The 13,358-nt window shown below is 34.6% G+C and overlaps 1 protein-coding gene across 12 annotated transcripts in view; it reads left to right on the top strand.

The window, feature by feature from the left end:
• CCDC91 (coiled-coil domain containing 91) overlaps positions 1-13,358 on the top strand; it is a 362,694-nt gene that overhangs the window by 164,032 nt on the left and 185,304 nt on the right. For 11 of the 12 annotated variants that reach the window (XM_007968045.3, XM_007968054.3, XM_037990232.2 and 8 more), the window contains one exon: positions 10,430-10,507. The exons of the other annotated variant lie outside the window; for it this stretch is intronic. In XM_007968045.3, coding sequence (XP_007966236.2) covers positions 10,430-10,507 — 78 coding nt within the window. The remainder of the gene's footprint in view (positions 1-10,429; positions 10,508-13,358) is intronic. 12 annotated transcript variants of the gene reach the window in all.

A 13,358-nucleotide genomic window follows, 5' to 3' on the forward strand; every position in this document is an offset into this window, starting at 1 on the left:
TCATTTATTTCTCCTGCATCCTAGGCTTCATCCTAGGCTTGCTATATTTTTCTTAGTATACCATTTTCAAAAACCTTGTGAATCCTCTGAGTTAATGGGATTCATGCTGTTGGACAAATGAGTTCCCCACCGATCTTTTCTGGATAACCCTATACAAGTATGCCTTGGAGATACTGCAGAGTTTGGTTCCAGACCACTGTAGTAAAGCAAATGTTGCAGTAAGTGAGTCAGATGAATTTTTTGGTTTCTTAGAGTATATAAAAGTTACGTTGGTACTATACTGTAGATTATTGTGTGTAATGCCATCCATGTCTAAAAAATGTACCTAAATTAAAATGCTTATTGCTAAAACATGCTTACAATCATCTGAGCTTTCAGTGAGTCATAATCCTTTTGCTAGTGAAGGATGTTGCCTCAGTGTTGAGAGCTGCTGTTAATAAGGGTGGTGATTGCTGAAGGTTGGTATGACTGTTGCAGTTTCTTAAAATGAAACTGTAATGAAGTTTGCTGCATCTATTGACTCTTGCTTTCATGAAAGAGTCCTCTCTAACGTGCAGTGTTGTGTGACAGCATTTTACCCAAAATAAAACCTCTTTCAAAATTGGAGTCAGTTCTCTCAGTTCCTGCCACTGCTTTAGCACTTAAGTTTATGTAATAATATTCCAGATCCCTGGCAGCCATTTCAACAATGTTCACAGCATCTTCACCAGAAGTAGATTCCATCTCAAGAAACCACTCTCTTTGTTTGTTCCTAAGAAGCAGCTCCTTATCTGTTCAGGTGTTATGTGACTACAGCAATTCAGTCACATCTTCAGGCTTTACTTACAACTCTAGTTTTCTTGCTATTTCTACCACATCTGTGGTGGAAAGGAATTTATTTATCATTTATTTATATATTTTTTAGCAGTAGTTCTCAACAATGGTCTTAAAATATTTGGTAAACCGTGCTGTAAGCAGATGTGCTCTCATCCAGGCTTTGTTCTTCCATTGATAGAACACAGGCAGAGCAGCATAATGCTTAAGGGCCCTGGATTTTGTGGATGGTAAGTGAGCATTGGCTTCCACTTAAAGTCACCAACTGCATTAGCCCCTAACAAGAGTGTCAGCCTGTCCTTTCAAACTTTGAAGCCAGTCATTGACTTCTTGCCTCTGGCTGTGAAAGTCCTGCATGTCATCTTCCAAGAGAAGAATATTTTGTTTACATTGCAGATCTGTTGTTTAGTGTTGCCACCTTCATCCATTATATCAGCTAGAACTTCTTGATAATTTGCTGCAGTTCTACATCAGCACTTGCTGCTTCACGTCACATTTTTATCTTATGGAGATGGCTTTTTTCCTTCAACATCATGAACCAATCTCTGATAACCTCAGGTTTGTCTTCTGCAGCTTCCTAACTTTTCTCAGCTTTCACAGAATTGAAAAGAGTTATGGCCTTGTTCTGAATTAGGCTTTGGCTTATGGGGGAATGTTGCCGCTGGTTCAGTCTTATCCCTAGACCACTAAAACTTTCTCCATATCAGCAATAAGGCTGTATCACTTTCTTATCATCTGTGTGTTCACTGGAGTAGCACTTCCAATTTCCTCCAAAACTTGTCCTTTGCGTTCATTCCCAACTTGGCTGTTGACCTGAGAGGCCTTGATTTTGGCTGCTCTAGCTTTTCATATGCCTTCCTCACTAAGGTTAATCATTTCTAGCTTTTGATTTAAAGTGAGAGCCATATGTCTCTCTGTCACTTGAACACTTAGCTGTTATTATAGGGTTATTAATTGGCCTGATTTCAATATTATTGTGTCTCAGGGAATAGAGAGGCTCTAAGAGATGGGGGTAGATGGGGAAATGGTTGGTTGTTCAGTCAAAACACATACAACATTTATTAAGTTTGCCATCTGATATGGACATACTTTGTGGCACCTGAAAACAATAGTAACATCAAAGATAACTGATCACAGATCACTGTAATGGGTGAACTGATAATGAAAAATTTTGAAATATTACAACTACAAATATTTGACACAGAGAACACAGAGTGAGCACACAACTTTTGGAAAAATGGTGCTGATTCATGAGGGGAACAACACACACTGGGGCCAGTTGGAAGGTGGAGAGTGGGAGGAGGGAGAGGATCAGGAAAAACAACTAATGGGTACTAGGCTTAATACCTGTATGATGAAATCATCTGTAAAATAAACCGCCATGACCCAAGTTTTCTATGTAACAAAACTTCACATGTAGTCCTGAACTTAAAAGCATTCAATTTGTAAAAAATGCAGTATCTGTGAAGCACGGTATAATGAAGTACAGTAAAATGAATTACATGCACTTAGTGGCTAAAAACAGCAGAAATTTATGTTATGGAGGTCAGAGTTTTAAAAATCAACATCTTGGCAGGTCGTACTGCCTCCAAATGATCTAGGGGGAATACTTTGTTACCTCTTCCAGCTTCTATTAGTGCCTGATATTCTTCAGCATATGGCAGCATAACTCCATCCTCTACTTCTTCCTTCACATGCCTTTCTACTCTACATCTCTGTCTCTAATCTCCCTCTCCTTTCTCTTATAAAAATACAAATTATTGGACTTTTGGCCCATCCTAAGTCCAGGATGATCTCATCTTACAATTCTTAACTAATTGTATCTACAGATAAACTATTTCCAAATAAGGTTATATGCACAGCTACCAGGTTTTAGGACTTGGACAAACCTTTTAGGGAGGTCATAATTCAACCCACTACAAGTACCACTTTTAACATATTTAAATATGTGAAGGCAAATATAATAATAGTGTGAACAGAAAAACTCACTGTAGATAAATGACAAGAACATTAAAAAGTGATTTTTAGTATTCAGCCATTTTCCTTTTGTTGATCAAATTTTAAAATGTGTTGAGAAGCTGTGTTACTAGAAAGTTCCTTTCTGCTTCTGGGTTAAAATATAATCAAACTTTGGAGACCAGACTTAAAATGGGAAAAGTCACACAATATTTTAAGAATTCTAGAGTGTTTTAGATTCTTATTGACTGGGATGTTTGCAGATTTATTGTGTAAATATAGGTTATAGACCCTTTCTTTAACATTTAGTGACTAGAAATTGTTTCTTGCTATAACCACAAAGTAGGGAGGATTTGTTGTAATTGTCCCATGCAAGTAGGCACAGCTGGTCTTAGGATTGCAAACTTTGTCTGCTCTTCCCTTCTCCCCCGCCACTCCTTTTTTCCTCCTCTTTTCTCCCTCTTTCTCCTTCCCTCCCTGTCCTTCCCTTCCTTGATATTTTCCTATTTTCCTACCTAGTTTTCTTCCTTGTTTCTCCCTTCTTTTTTTTTTTTTCTCCTGTGCTTGGCCTGAGTTAGTTTTGAGCATCTGCCTTTTAAGGCTCCATGCCTTTGAAGATCTTAACAAAGCTAAAAATAAATAATAATCTGAATCTGATGCCAATAAACTGAATCTGATGCAGAGTGGAGTTTCTTTCTTCTTGGAGCACTTAATAAGGTAACACTGAGGTAGCAGTGGGAACAGAGCCAATCCAATCAACAAATTAACCAGGATCTCAGCTGAGGTTTCGCGAAAGACTACTTTTCTCAGGCTGTGCAGGATTTGGCCTTCATTCTTTAACAGAATGTGATTGGTAGAGGACATGTTGTGCTAATGGAGAATTCACAATGGCAACAATCATGGCACTGTTGTAAACATATCATCTTCTCTTATGAATTTCATTTGAGTAGTTGTTTTCATCTTCAGGATGATGAATTTAGTGTGACCTGTTTATTCATTCCACTTTTGCTCACCACCAATTTCTTTCCTTAGTGTTTTGCCTTAGACATGGATGTGAAAATATCATGTCTGGGGTTTGTAAATTAACATATAGGAAAATTGATTACTTCTGTGCATGTATGAGTAGATTGTGAGGTCCTTTGCATACTTTCTTCATTGTATCTGTTAGGAGAATTCCAGGAGAAGTTTGCTTTTTTACTCTTGTTTTTGATTGAGAGGATTCAGCAAAGCTGATGGCTTTGGATTCTGCATGCCATGAAATTCATGCCATGTGTTAAGGCAGCCATTATTGGGATAGGAACAGTGATTAAAATTAGTCTTTTGAGATTTTCGTTATCTTACTCTAGAGGGACAATCTTATTAAGGGCATCCATTTTAGTATTGTAGATAGAGTGCTATGGCAAAATTCTTTATTTCCATTTGTAATATTTATACTTTTAGACTGATTCTTATCATGTTTTATATTTGTCTAAATTATGGAATTAGTTTTTGAGACTGGGTTTGATTTTGAAGGGTCTGTCATGTGCTATTATTTGTTACTACATGTATAGAGAGACTGAGAAGACAGAATGGAGAGGTGGAGACTAAACATTTATTCTATGGGAAAGACTTCTGTTTCATAATGCGGTGTCACGCTCATGAAACCTACTTTCGTTGCAAGGATTATGGCTTGTTTAGGAAAAACAACCAGGCTTATTGCAGCTGTCAAGTGGTGTGGTTGATGAGAAATGAAGAGGTGTTGTTTTGTTGTTTTTCTTCTGTACTGATGGTATGCACATACGGTATAATCTTATCTTTTTTGCACTACTCTGGCATTTATAATTAGGCCATTTAGGTGTGTTGGATTTTTCAGATTTTGGGAGGGGTAATTTTGTACCATTTCTCATTCAGACTGTTTTCATGTATGGGTTGTATGTTATCCCACCATCTTTATTTTGATTTCTTGCCCCATAGATTTCCTTTTGGAATATCTGGAGGTGTTTGTGTCTGCCTTCTCCAATATAGTTGATTAGTTGTTGTGAAAGGGATGTAATCTTGTGGCTTCCACAAAAGTGGTGGTGAAGCCTATATTGGAAAACCTTTCCAAATCAGATATTGTTTGCTAATAATGTTCTGGTAGGCTAATTGTAGACTGGCTCTTGACCAAATAATTTGGAAGGGGAGAGGCAGCTGCTTTCTGATAGATGGAATATAATGTGGTTAGCTGATCTTTGGAATTTCTTTATCTTTTTAAGATCACTGTAATAATTCATTCCAAACACATCAATTAAATGCTGACTTTTAACCATCCGTGTAGCAGAGGATCCTGTTGCTATGCATGAATTAATTTCTTAGAAGTATTAGTAGAAGTTCTATTTGGCTTGGTAATTACCAACAAAAATAGGATATGAGCTTTTTAAAAGAAAGTCTTGATTCAGATGTTCATATCGTGTGTCGCTGTCAATATACCAGTGATGGTCACCAAAAATATTTTTTTGTTAATATTTCACTGTTTTGGAAAGTACCTTTATTTGTTGATTGTATGGTTCCTTGTTTACATGTGTATCTTTTAAAAAATTTCTTGAATACTCATCATGTCCAGGCATATTAAGAGTATGAGACTTAGGTATATTTAATCATTTTAGTTAAGAAGCAGTTGGAATAGGAGCAGTTATGGGTAGAGGAGGATCGGTTGGAATGTGCTTACATTTACCTTTGAAAAGCACGTTTGGATCAGTTTTGTCAGATGAAAACTTCTGGTTAGCAGTAATAAATTGATGAATGAATATTTCAAATTTTACATACCATGACTAGTTATATGTCTTTGCTTCACCACAATGTATGAAATATGATATGTGGTTCTGTGTTTGATTTATATACAGAAAACATACCTGTTGATGAGGGAATGAGAATACATTCAAATAGCTTGATTTTGATAGGATATTTTCAAATAAGCAGCATTAGGGTGGCTATCAGGAGATCAGTTTAGGCTTTGCTGTGCTGTTATTGAACAATACCTGGCGCACAATCATTTTAGTGACTTTGAACAAAGTTTTTGACTTATCTGGGCTTCAGTATCTTCATTTACAAAATGAACATATTGGAATAGTTTACTTTTGAAGTCTCTTTTTGCTTAAAAGTTCCGTAGTTTTATTTAAGGTGAGGAAATTTGCCTTTGTCATCTCTTTCTAGTGATGTTTTGGGGTTTGACATTTTGAAAGAAAGTTATCATTGTGGTTAAATTTGGCTTGACTCCTTTAAAGATGGGCTGTAAATATTTGGCTGTATATTCTTGAAATGAATTTTAGTATGACTACTTGGTTATTTCTGTGGACAGACTGTTGTGTCACATTGTGGTTGTATGATTGCCATTAGTAACTTTGAAGTAAGCAAAGGAGGGTTGATTGATTTGTTTGTAACATACTGTATTATAGGATAGTATTAAGAAAGTTGGAAGTTGGAAGTGTATCTTAGAAATAATTTATTCCATCTCCCTCATTTAACAGATAGAGAAACGTACCCAAAAAATGTTTTTTTAATTTATATGCTTAGCTTGTATCAGAAAAAGAACATTGGTTTTATTCTCATTCAATCATTCAGCAAACATCTATTTGAACCTGTCAGGGAGCCTCCTTTTGAAGACCAGGTTGTGAATAGTGTTATTAACATTTTTATTTTGATGTAAAATAGTTCTGTCTCTCTTTGATGAAGAAGGAAACACCTTTTGCTCTTCCTAAATATATTTGGCCTTCAAATCTTGACCATTCTATTTCTTCTTTATTCAGTGCTTATTGACGGAGCTGATATTCTATATAAAGCACCATTTAAGGTACATATATTCAGTGTCAAGTAAAATTTCACCCTCTCAAATTGAACTTACTATCAAACTGTGAAATCTTTCTGATGTCCTTTTTTCTTCACTTTAATAAGCGCCATAGTGTTGTGGAGTACTAGCACTACCTCTTCCAATATAGTTGGGGCATATAGGAATGAACAATAAATGTAAAACATAGTGATAGGTGCTATGAGAAAAATAAAGCGTGATTAGTGGATATTGATCAGTGGTGTACTCTTTTATATATGTGGTCAGGAAAAGTCTCTTTAGTAAGATAATTTTTGAGCATGATGTAGAGGAAGTGAATATTCAATATCTGGGGTAAATAGCATTTGAAGCACAGCAGCAAATAGCAAGTATAGCAAGTGTAATAGTCTTACACTTTTAATAGCACACCAATACTTCTTTTTTTTTCTTTTTAAGATGGAGTCTTGCTCTGTTGCCCAGGCGGGAGTGCAGTGGCGCAATCCAGTACTTCTTTTTTTTCATTTTAAGATGGAGTCTTGCTCTGTTGCCCAGGCTGGAGTGCAGTGGCGCAATCTTGGCTTACCATAACCTCTGCCTCCTGGGTTCAAGTGATTCTCCTTCCTCAGCCTTCCGAGTAGCTAGGACTACAGGCTCCCACCACCATGCCCAGCTAATTTTTGTATTTTTAGTAGAGACGGGGTCTCACTATGTTGGCCAGGCTGGTCTCGAACCCCTGACCTCATGATCTGCCCGCCTCGGCCTCTCAAAGTGCTGGGATTATAGGTGTGAGCCACTGTGCCCAGCCATACACCAATACTTTTTAATGACTAATGTCATTATTCAGAGCCATAGATATTGAATGATTATACTATAATTGAAATGATGTACATTTATTTTCAATTTGTAATTAATTAGGCCAAAGAACATATTCTTTAGCTTCACTTAAGGCATCTAGGTTAATTTGCTTTGCTTTAGGCTAATTAACTCTTAATTTTTAAAGATCTTTAAACTTTTTTGGTAGTCTCTTCAATTTTTAAATTAGTAATAGTTATTGTCAAGAGAGAAAGAAAATAATATTTAATCAGATAAGTTTAAAAAATGCTGGTTTTACTAAAGGTAAACAGATTACTTACGAGTTTGTCAGAGGTTTTTAATATGTGAATATATGTTGTTAATTTCCACAATTTGTTTGACCATGGTAGCCTATTTTATGTTAGCTTTTCTGTTTTATAAAGCACTCTCTGGATAACACTAGTGTATCTGACTGCATATATCCCCAGGGTAGGATGTATGCATCCCAAGAACTGCCTATGATGATCCACTAGGTTATAAACATAAAATGGCAGAATATTTATTTCTATTTAATTTTAAAAATCTTGAGCAATGAAAATAAAAGCTGTGCTAATATTTAGTAAATGGGTTGGCGCTTTTGCCTTACCTAGTTCCTTACATGAAACAGTAATATACTATTTGTGAATTATAACTTGACATGAATGGGAGTTCCGAAGTGATGAGTTTTAGTGATGTCCTCATTTGTTTGCTTGTTTATAGTGTAGTGTAGTACAAGAATTTTCTTAAACAGGTAAATGCATTTAGTTATTATTACCTAGTTTTAACTAAAATAGCTCCCACAAAAATGGGAAACTATCTTAAAATAGATTGTTGCCATGAAACATGTATTTATAATCATACTAATAAAAATCTGTGTTTATGACAATTGCTGTCGATCTTTATGATTAGGTAGTTGAGCAAATTGTGATTTAGCTGTAATATGACAAGATAAAGGGCTTACCGGAAAAAAGAATTAGATGTTGATAATGAAATGTGACCTGTTTAATCAGTAAGGTATAATAAGGGGAATTGATGAAAAAGGAAGTGGTAGCAGTAAATGGACAAGAACTATCAGCATTCTCTTTTTTCCTAAATATAGTTGCAGCTTAATTTTCTCTCAGAGCTCTTTCAAGTGACAGTGAGTTGTTCTTTGCAGTCATTCACGGTGAGTCACAGGCTGGCAGAGGCAGCGCCAGTTGCAACACGTGTCTTCTGCTGTCATCTTAGGCAGTGACACCCTGCAAGCCAATGTCAGAAGGGGAGTGTGTGAAAGATTGTATAGGAGGTTTATGTGGTTCATCACTCCAACCAACCTGGCATTAGTATAATAAATCCCACTTGATTGAGATGTATTCTTTATGTCAGTAGGTTTAATTTGCTGTTATTTTCTTTAGGATTTCAGTTTTTGTATTTATAAAAGAGATTTAACTCATAATTTTCTTTTCTTCTAAACAACTTTGCAGATTTTAGTATAAAGGGTATATTTTCCAAATAAAATATGGTAGGGAGTATTCCTTCTTTTCACATTCTCTGGAAGAGTTTGTGGAAGATATCTGTTAATTTTTTCTTAAATGTTTCTTAAGATTCACCTATGAAGCTTTGCGTGTATAGAGATTCTATGTGTCTGGAGAATTTTTTGTGTATGTGATTTTTTTTTTAGTTAATACAGGCACAGTTTCTTTAACACATATAGTACTATTCAAATTTTGTAATTCTTGTTTTAGTTTTGGTAAATTGTGTTTTTTATTTTGTAGTTTTAAAATTTTATGTAAAATTTTATATTTATTGATGTATTTTGTAATATCTTCTCATTTTTTGAAATATTTATAGATTATATAATGTCCTGCATTTGTGCCTGATGTTGGAAGTTTTGTGGGTTTTTACACTTCATTATTTATTATCTTACTACTTATTTCACTTTTTTCTCTTTTTGCTTTCTTTGACTTACTCTGTCCAATTTTAAAAGATTCTTAAAAATATTTTCCATCATACTATTCTTTTTGCTGTAGTCTTTATTTATTTTATTTTATTTTATTTTATTGTTTTCCACTCTCTTTTAGTTTCCTAATTCTGTTTCCGACTCTCTTTCATCTGATTATGTCATCTATTGAGTTATTAATAGTACATATTTCTCAGGTCTAGAATTTCTATTTTATGGATTCCAGTTCTCTGGTGAAAGTCTCTGTCCTCTCCATTTTCTCCATTTCCCTTCTGTTTTTCGGATGTATTAAGAACTCTTACATACATTTTAAAGACTCTGTAATAACTAGCATCGAAACCACCTATGGCCCCATCTCTGGACCTATTTCTTTTGTCTTACCTGTTTTCTGTGTGCGTGGGTGTAGGTTTGGGTGTGTGTTCCATTTTAGTTTTGTCGTTCTTATTTCTGATAATTTTGTTTTGGAAGCTGGGCATCATAATTGAAAAACTGGAAAGACTGTAGGATGTTAACAATGTCCAAAGAGACTTCATCCTCTCCTGTCCTAGGTAGGTAGAATTGGGGGCTAATCATCTTATTCCAGTGGTTCTCAAACTTTGGGATGTATTAAAAATACAGAGGCCAAGGCTTGTTGCAGTGACGCAGGGTCTCCCATCTCTTGATCCAGGTCAAGAATTGCCAGATACCCCAAGGGAAAGCACCTTTGCCTTGTGTTATCTCGCCTGTCAACATGGTTTTCCTTTTTCTGTTATTTCCCTTTAATTCCTCATTGCCTCAGTGTTCCCCAGTGCTTTTAAGCAAAGCTTGTGTGTGTGTGTGTGTGTGTGTGTGTGTGTGTGTATATATATATATAAAATATTATATATTACATCTATAATATATAAATACATAATACATAATATAGATATCTATATTATATATAAATATATATTTTATATATATAAAGATGTATTTTATATATATACACTTTTTTTTTCTGTTTCCAGCTGTAGCATTGATGTGCTACAAACCACTGAATCATGCGTGGAAGCAGCAAAAGTCTATGGTTTTATTATTTTGAAAACAAAACAGATGAAAAACTCATGGTTTTAGTTTCCTTTTTCTTTCAGGAAAAACATAAACAAGAATTGGAAGACATGAGGAAAGCTGGTCACGAAGCCCTCAGCATTATTGTGGATGAATATAAGGTAGAAGTTTGAGAGTGTTGTTTACTTTTTTAAACCTTGGATAACTTTAGTAAAAAATGTACACATGTAGGTATGTGCAAACATATGCAAATTATATGTGTAGTCTTATTTTGCTACAGAATTTCTTTTCATTCAGCAATAAATATCCACTGAAAGCATACTTGGTGGATTACAAAGGTTAAATTAGACACTGTTCTAGATTTGAGAAAGTTTGAGAATATTTGAGAATATAATATCAGCAGGTGAGGAAATTTAAGTACAAAATAATATAGAGTTAATTGCTAGATTGTCTTTTTTGTCTCTGCTGTGGTTCCTCTGACAGCAAAAATATTAAAGCATGAAATATATCAGAAAAAATATTATTATACCTTTTTGCTTTTCTTAAATCGATTTAGGGATACTTTAGCAATAACAAATTATAATGTCAATATCACAGATATACAGTAAAACATTAATATTTAAAATTATTTTAAAAATTATTCAATTCTGTGCTTGCAGAGGCTGAATTATTTAAAGCACATTGAGCATTTAATGTCACATTTTTATTTCCCTTTAAGCTTCATGTTAGATCATTTTTCTTTTACAAGTAATGAAGGAATGAATACATTTTTATTGAAATAAAATACAATTATCCCCAGAAGTAACCAGTATTGGCAGTTCCATTTAACATTCTTCTAAGAGATTCTCCATCTACTTGTATATACTTATATGCTCATAACATGCTATATAGATTTCAATTGATTTAAAAAATGTTATCTTACTAAATTTACTCTTTCTTGCTGTATTTACTCACTGACTTGGAGACATTTTCATGTCAGTATATATAAGCTTTTCCTATTTTTGTTACTCTTCTATAGTTTTCACAGTATTAAATATACCATAATTTGTTTAACCATACATGTTTAGATAGGCATTTTGTTTTTCATTGTTCATTATAATAATAAATATAAAATATTCTCCCCATTACAGTTAGAATATAGAAATTTTTGTGTTGTTGATTAAACTTCCTAACTAGACTTGTTAGAAGTTAATGTCATTTTAGTTGATAATTTAGTATCAAAAGCTTCCTTAAGAAATCATTTGGGCTGGGCGCAGTGGCTCAAGCCTGTAATCCTAGCACTTTGGGAGGCCGAGGCGGGTGGATCAAGAGGTCAGGATATCGAGACCATCCTGGCTAACATGGTGAAACCCCGTCTCTACTAAAAATACAAAAAATTAGCCGGGCATGGTGGCGGGCGCCTATAGTCCCAGCTACTCAGGAGGCTGAGGCAGGAGAATGGTGTGAACCCGGGAGGCGGAGCTTGCAGTGAGCCGAGATTGTGCCACTACACACTAGCCTGTGCGACAGAGCAAGACTCCATGTCAAAAAAAAAAAAAAAAAAAAAAAGAGAGAGAAATTATTTGAATAAAAGTAGGAAAACAAATAGATCCAGAATTAAGTGAAAAGTGTTTTTGTTTTTTTTTTTTTTCCCCACACGTAGGGTATTAAAATAGTCTACTAGCTATGTCTTAGGACATGAAAGGCCATTTTTGTGACCATACCTAATATAGTAGTTGATGCTTGTTGTTAAAAAGGTCAATAAAAAATGTCTGATTTTGGTAGAGCATGGTGGTTCACACCTGTAATTTCAACACTTTGGGAGGCCAAGGCGGGCAGATCACCTGAGGTCAGGGGGTCCAGACCATCCTGGCCAACATGGTGAAACCCCGTTTCTATTAAAAATATAAAAATTAGCTGGGCATGGTGCTGCACACCTGTAATCCCAGCTACTCAGGAGACTGAGACAGGAGAATTGCTTGGATCCTGGAGGCAGAGGTTGCAGTGAGCCGAGATTGTGCCACTGCACTCCTGCCTGGGTGACAGAGTGAGACTCTGTCTCAAAAAAAAAAAAAGTCTGATTTTTATAGCAATGATAATTAGCCCTTTTATAATGTTTTAAATATTTATTAGTATAAACCGGTTTTACAGTTATTGAGTTGAGGAAAAGTCCTATATTATTATAGTATTGATTTTGACAACTTATTTTATCCCTAACGCTGAGGGTGGGAAGAATTAAAATACAATTAGCCTAATATATTTGCAGATTCCATAACCATGGATGAGAAATATTTGAGGAAGAAAAGCAATAAAAATAATAGTACAACAGTAAAAAGTGACACAAATTACTTGCTATCTAAAAAAAAGAAGCATATGGTAAAATAATTATCACATGAACTTCTTATACTTGAATCTAGAATCGGTAAAAAAATCATTCCACTTCTTGTTCTTAATGTGCCACAAATCATCAACACATTATGATTTTTTTCTATATGAATTATTTTACCTTTTTTCCATACTATTATGAAAGCCGATTCTCAGCATATTTTAGAACACCTTGGTTGTGAAATTTTACATGACAGCCAATATATCTGATAATATTTCTCCTCAGAGTACTATAATATTATTATGTAAGATCGATGGGGAATTCAACAAGTCATATGATTAATCAATATGCAATGAATTTTCACTGATTTAAAAGTATTTATATCCTTTGACTGAGCTATGAAATAAAAAATTAGATATAACTTTGTAGGCAATTTGATTGAATTTCTAATCCATTTAACAAGTCATCTAAACATCTGAAAATTTTACATTTCTCTTTAACTAACTGCTAAGTAATGACACTGTACAAATATGTAAAATGGGTAGCTCTTAACCAAGTTTCTTCAAAATGGCATTTGTAAATACTGGAATAGTTATCACTTATGATTTTAACCTCCTTAGTTGCCAGTATTGAAATTTATACCAATAATTATGTCTGCAGCAAAGAAAATATTGTGGCGTTAGAACCAAAACAGTGGTTTAAAACAT

Source organism: Chlorocebus sabaeus, chromosome 11, assembly GCF_047675955.1.
Source record: "Chlorocebus sabaeus isolate Y175 chromosome 11, mChlSab1.0.hap1, whole genome shotgun sequence".
NCBI classification, from domain to species: Eukaryota; Metazoa; Chordata; class Mammalia; order Primates; family Cercopithecidae; genus Chlorocebus; species Chlorocebus sabaeus.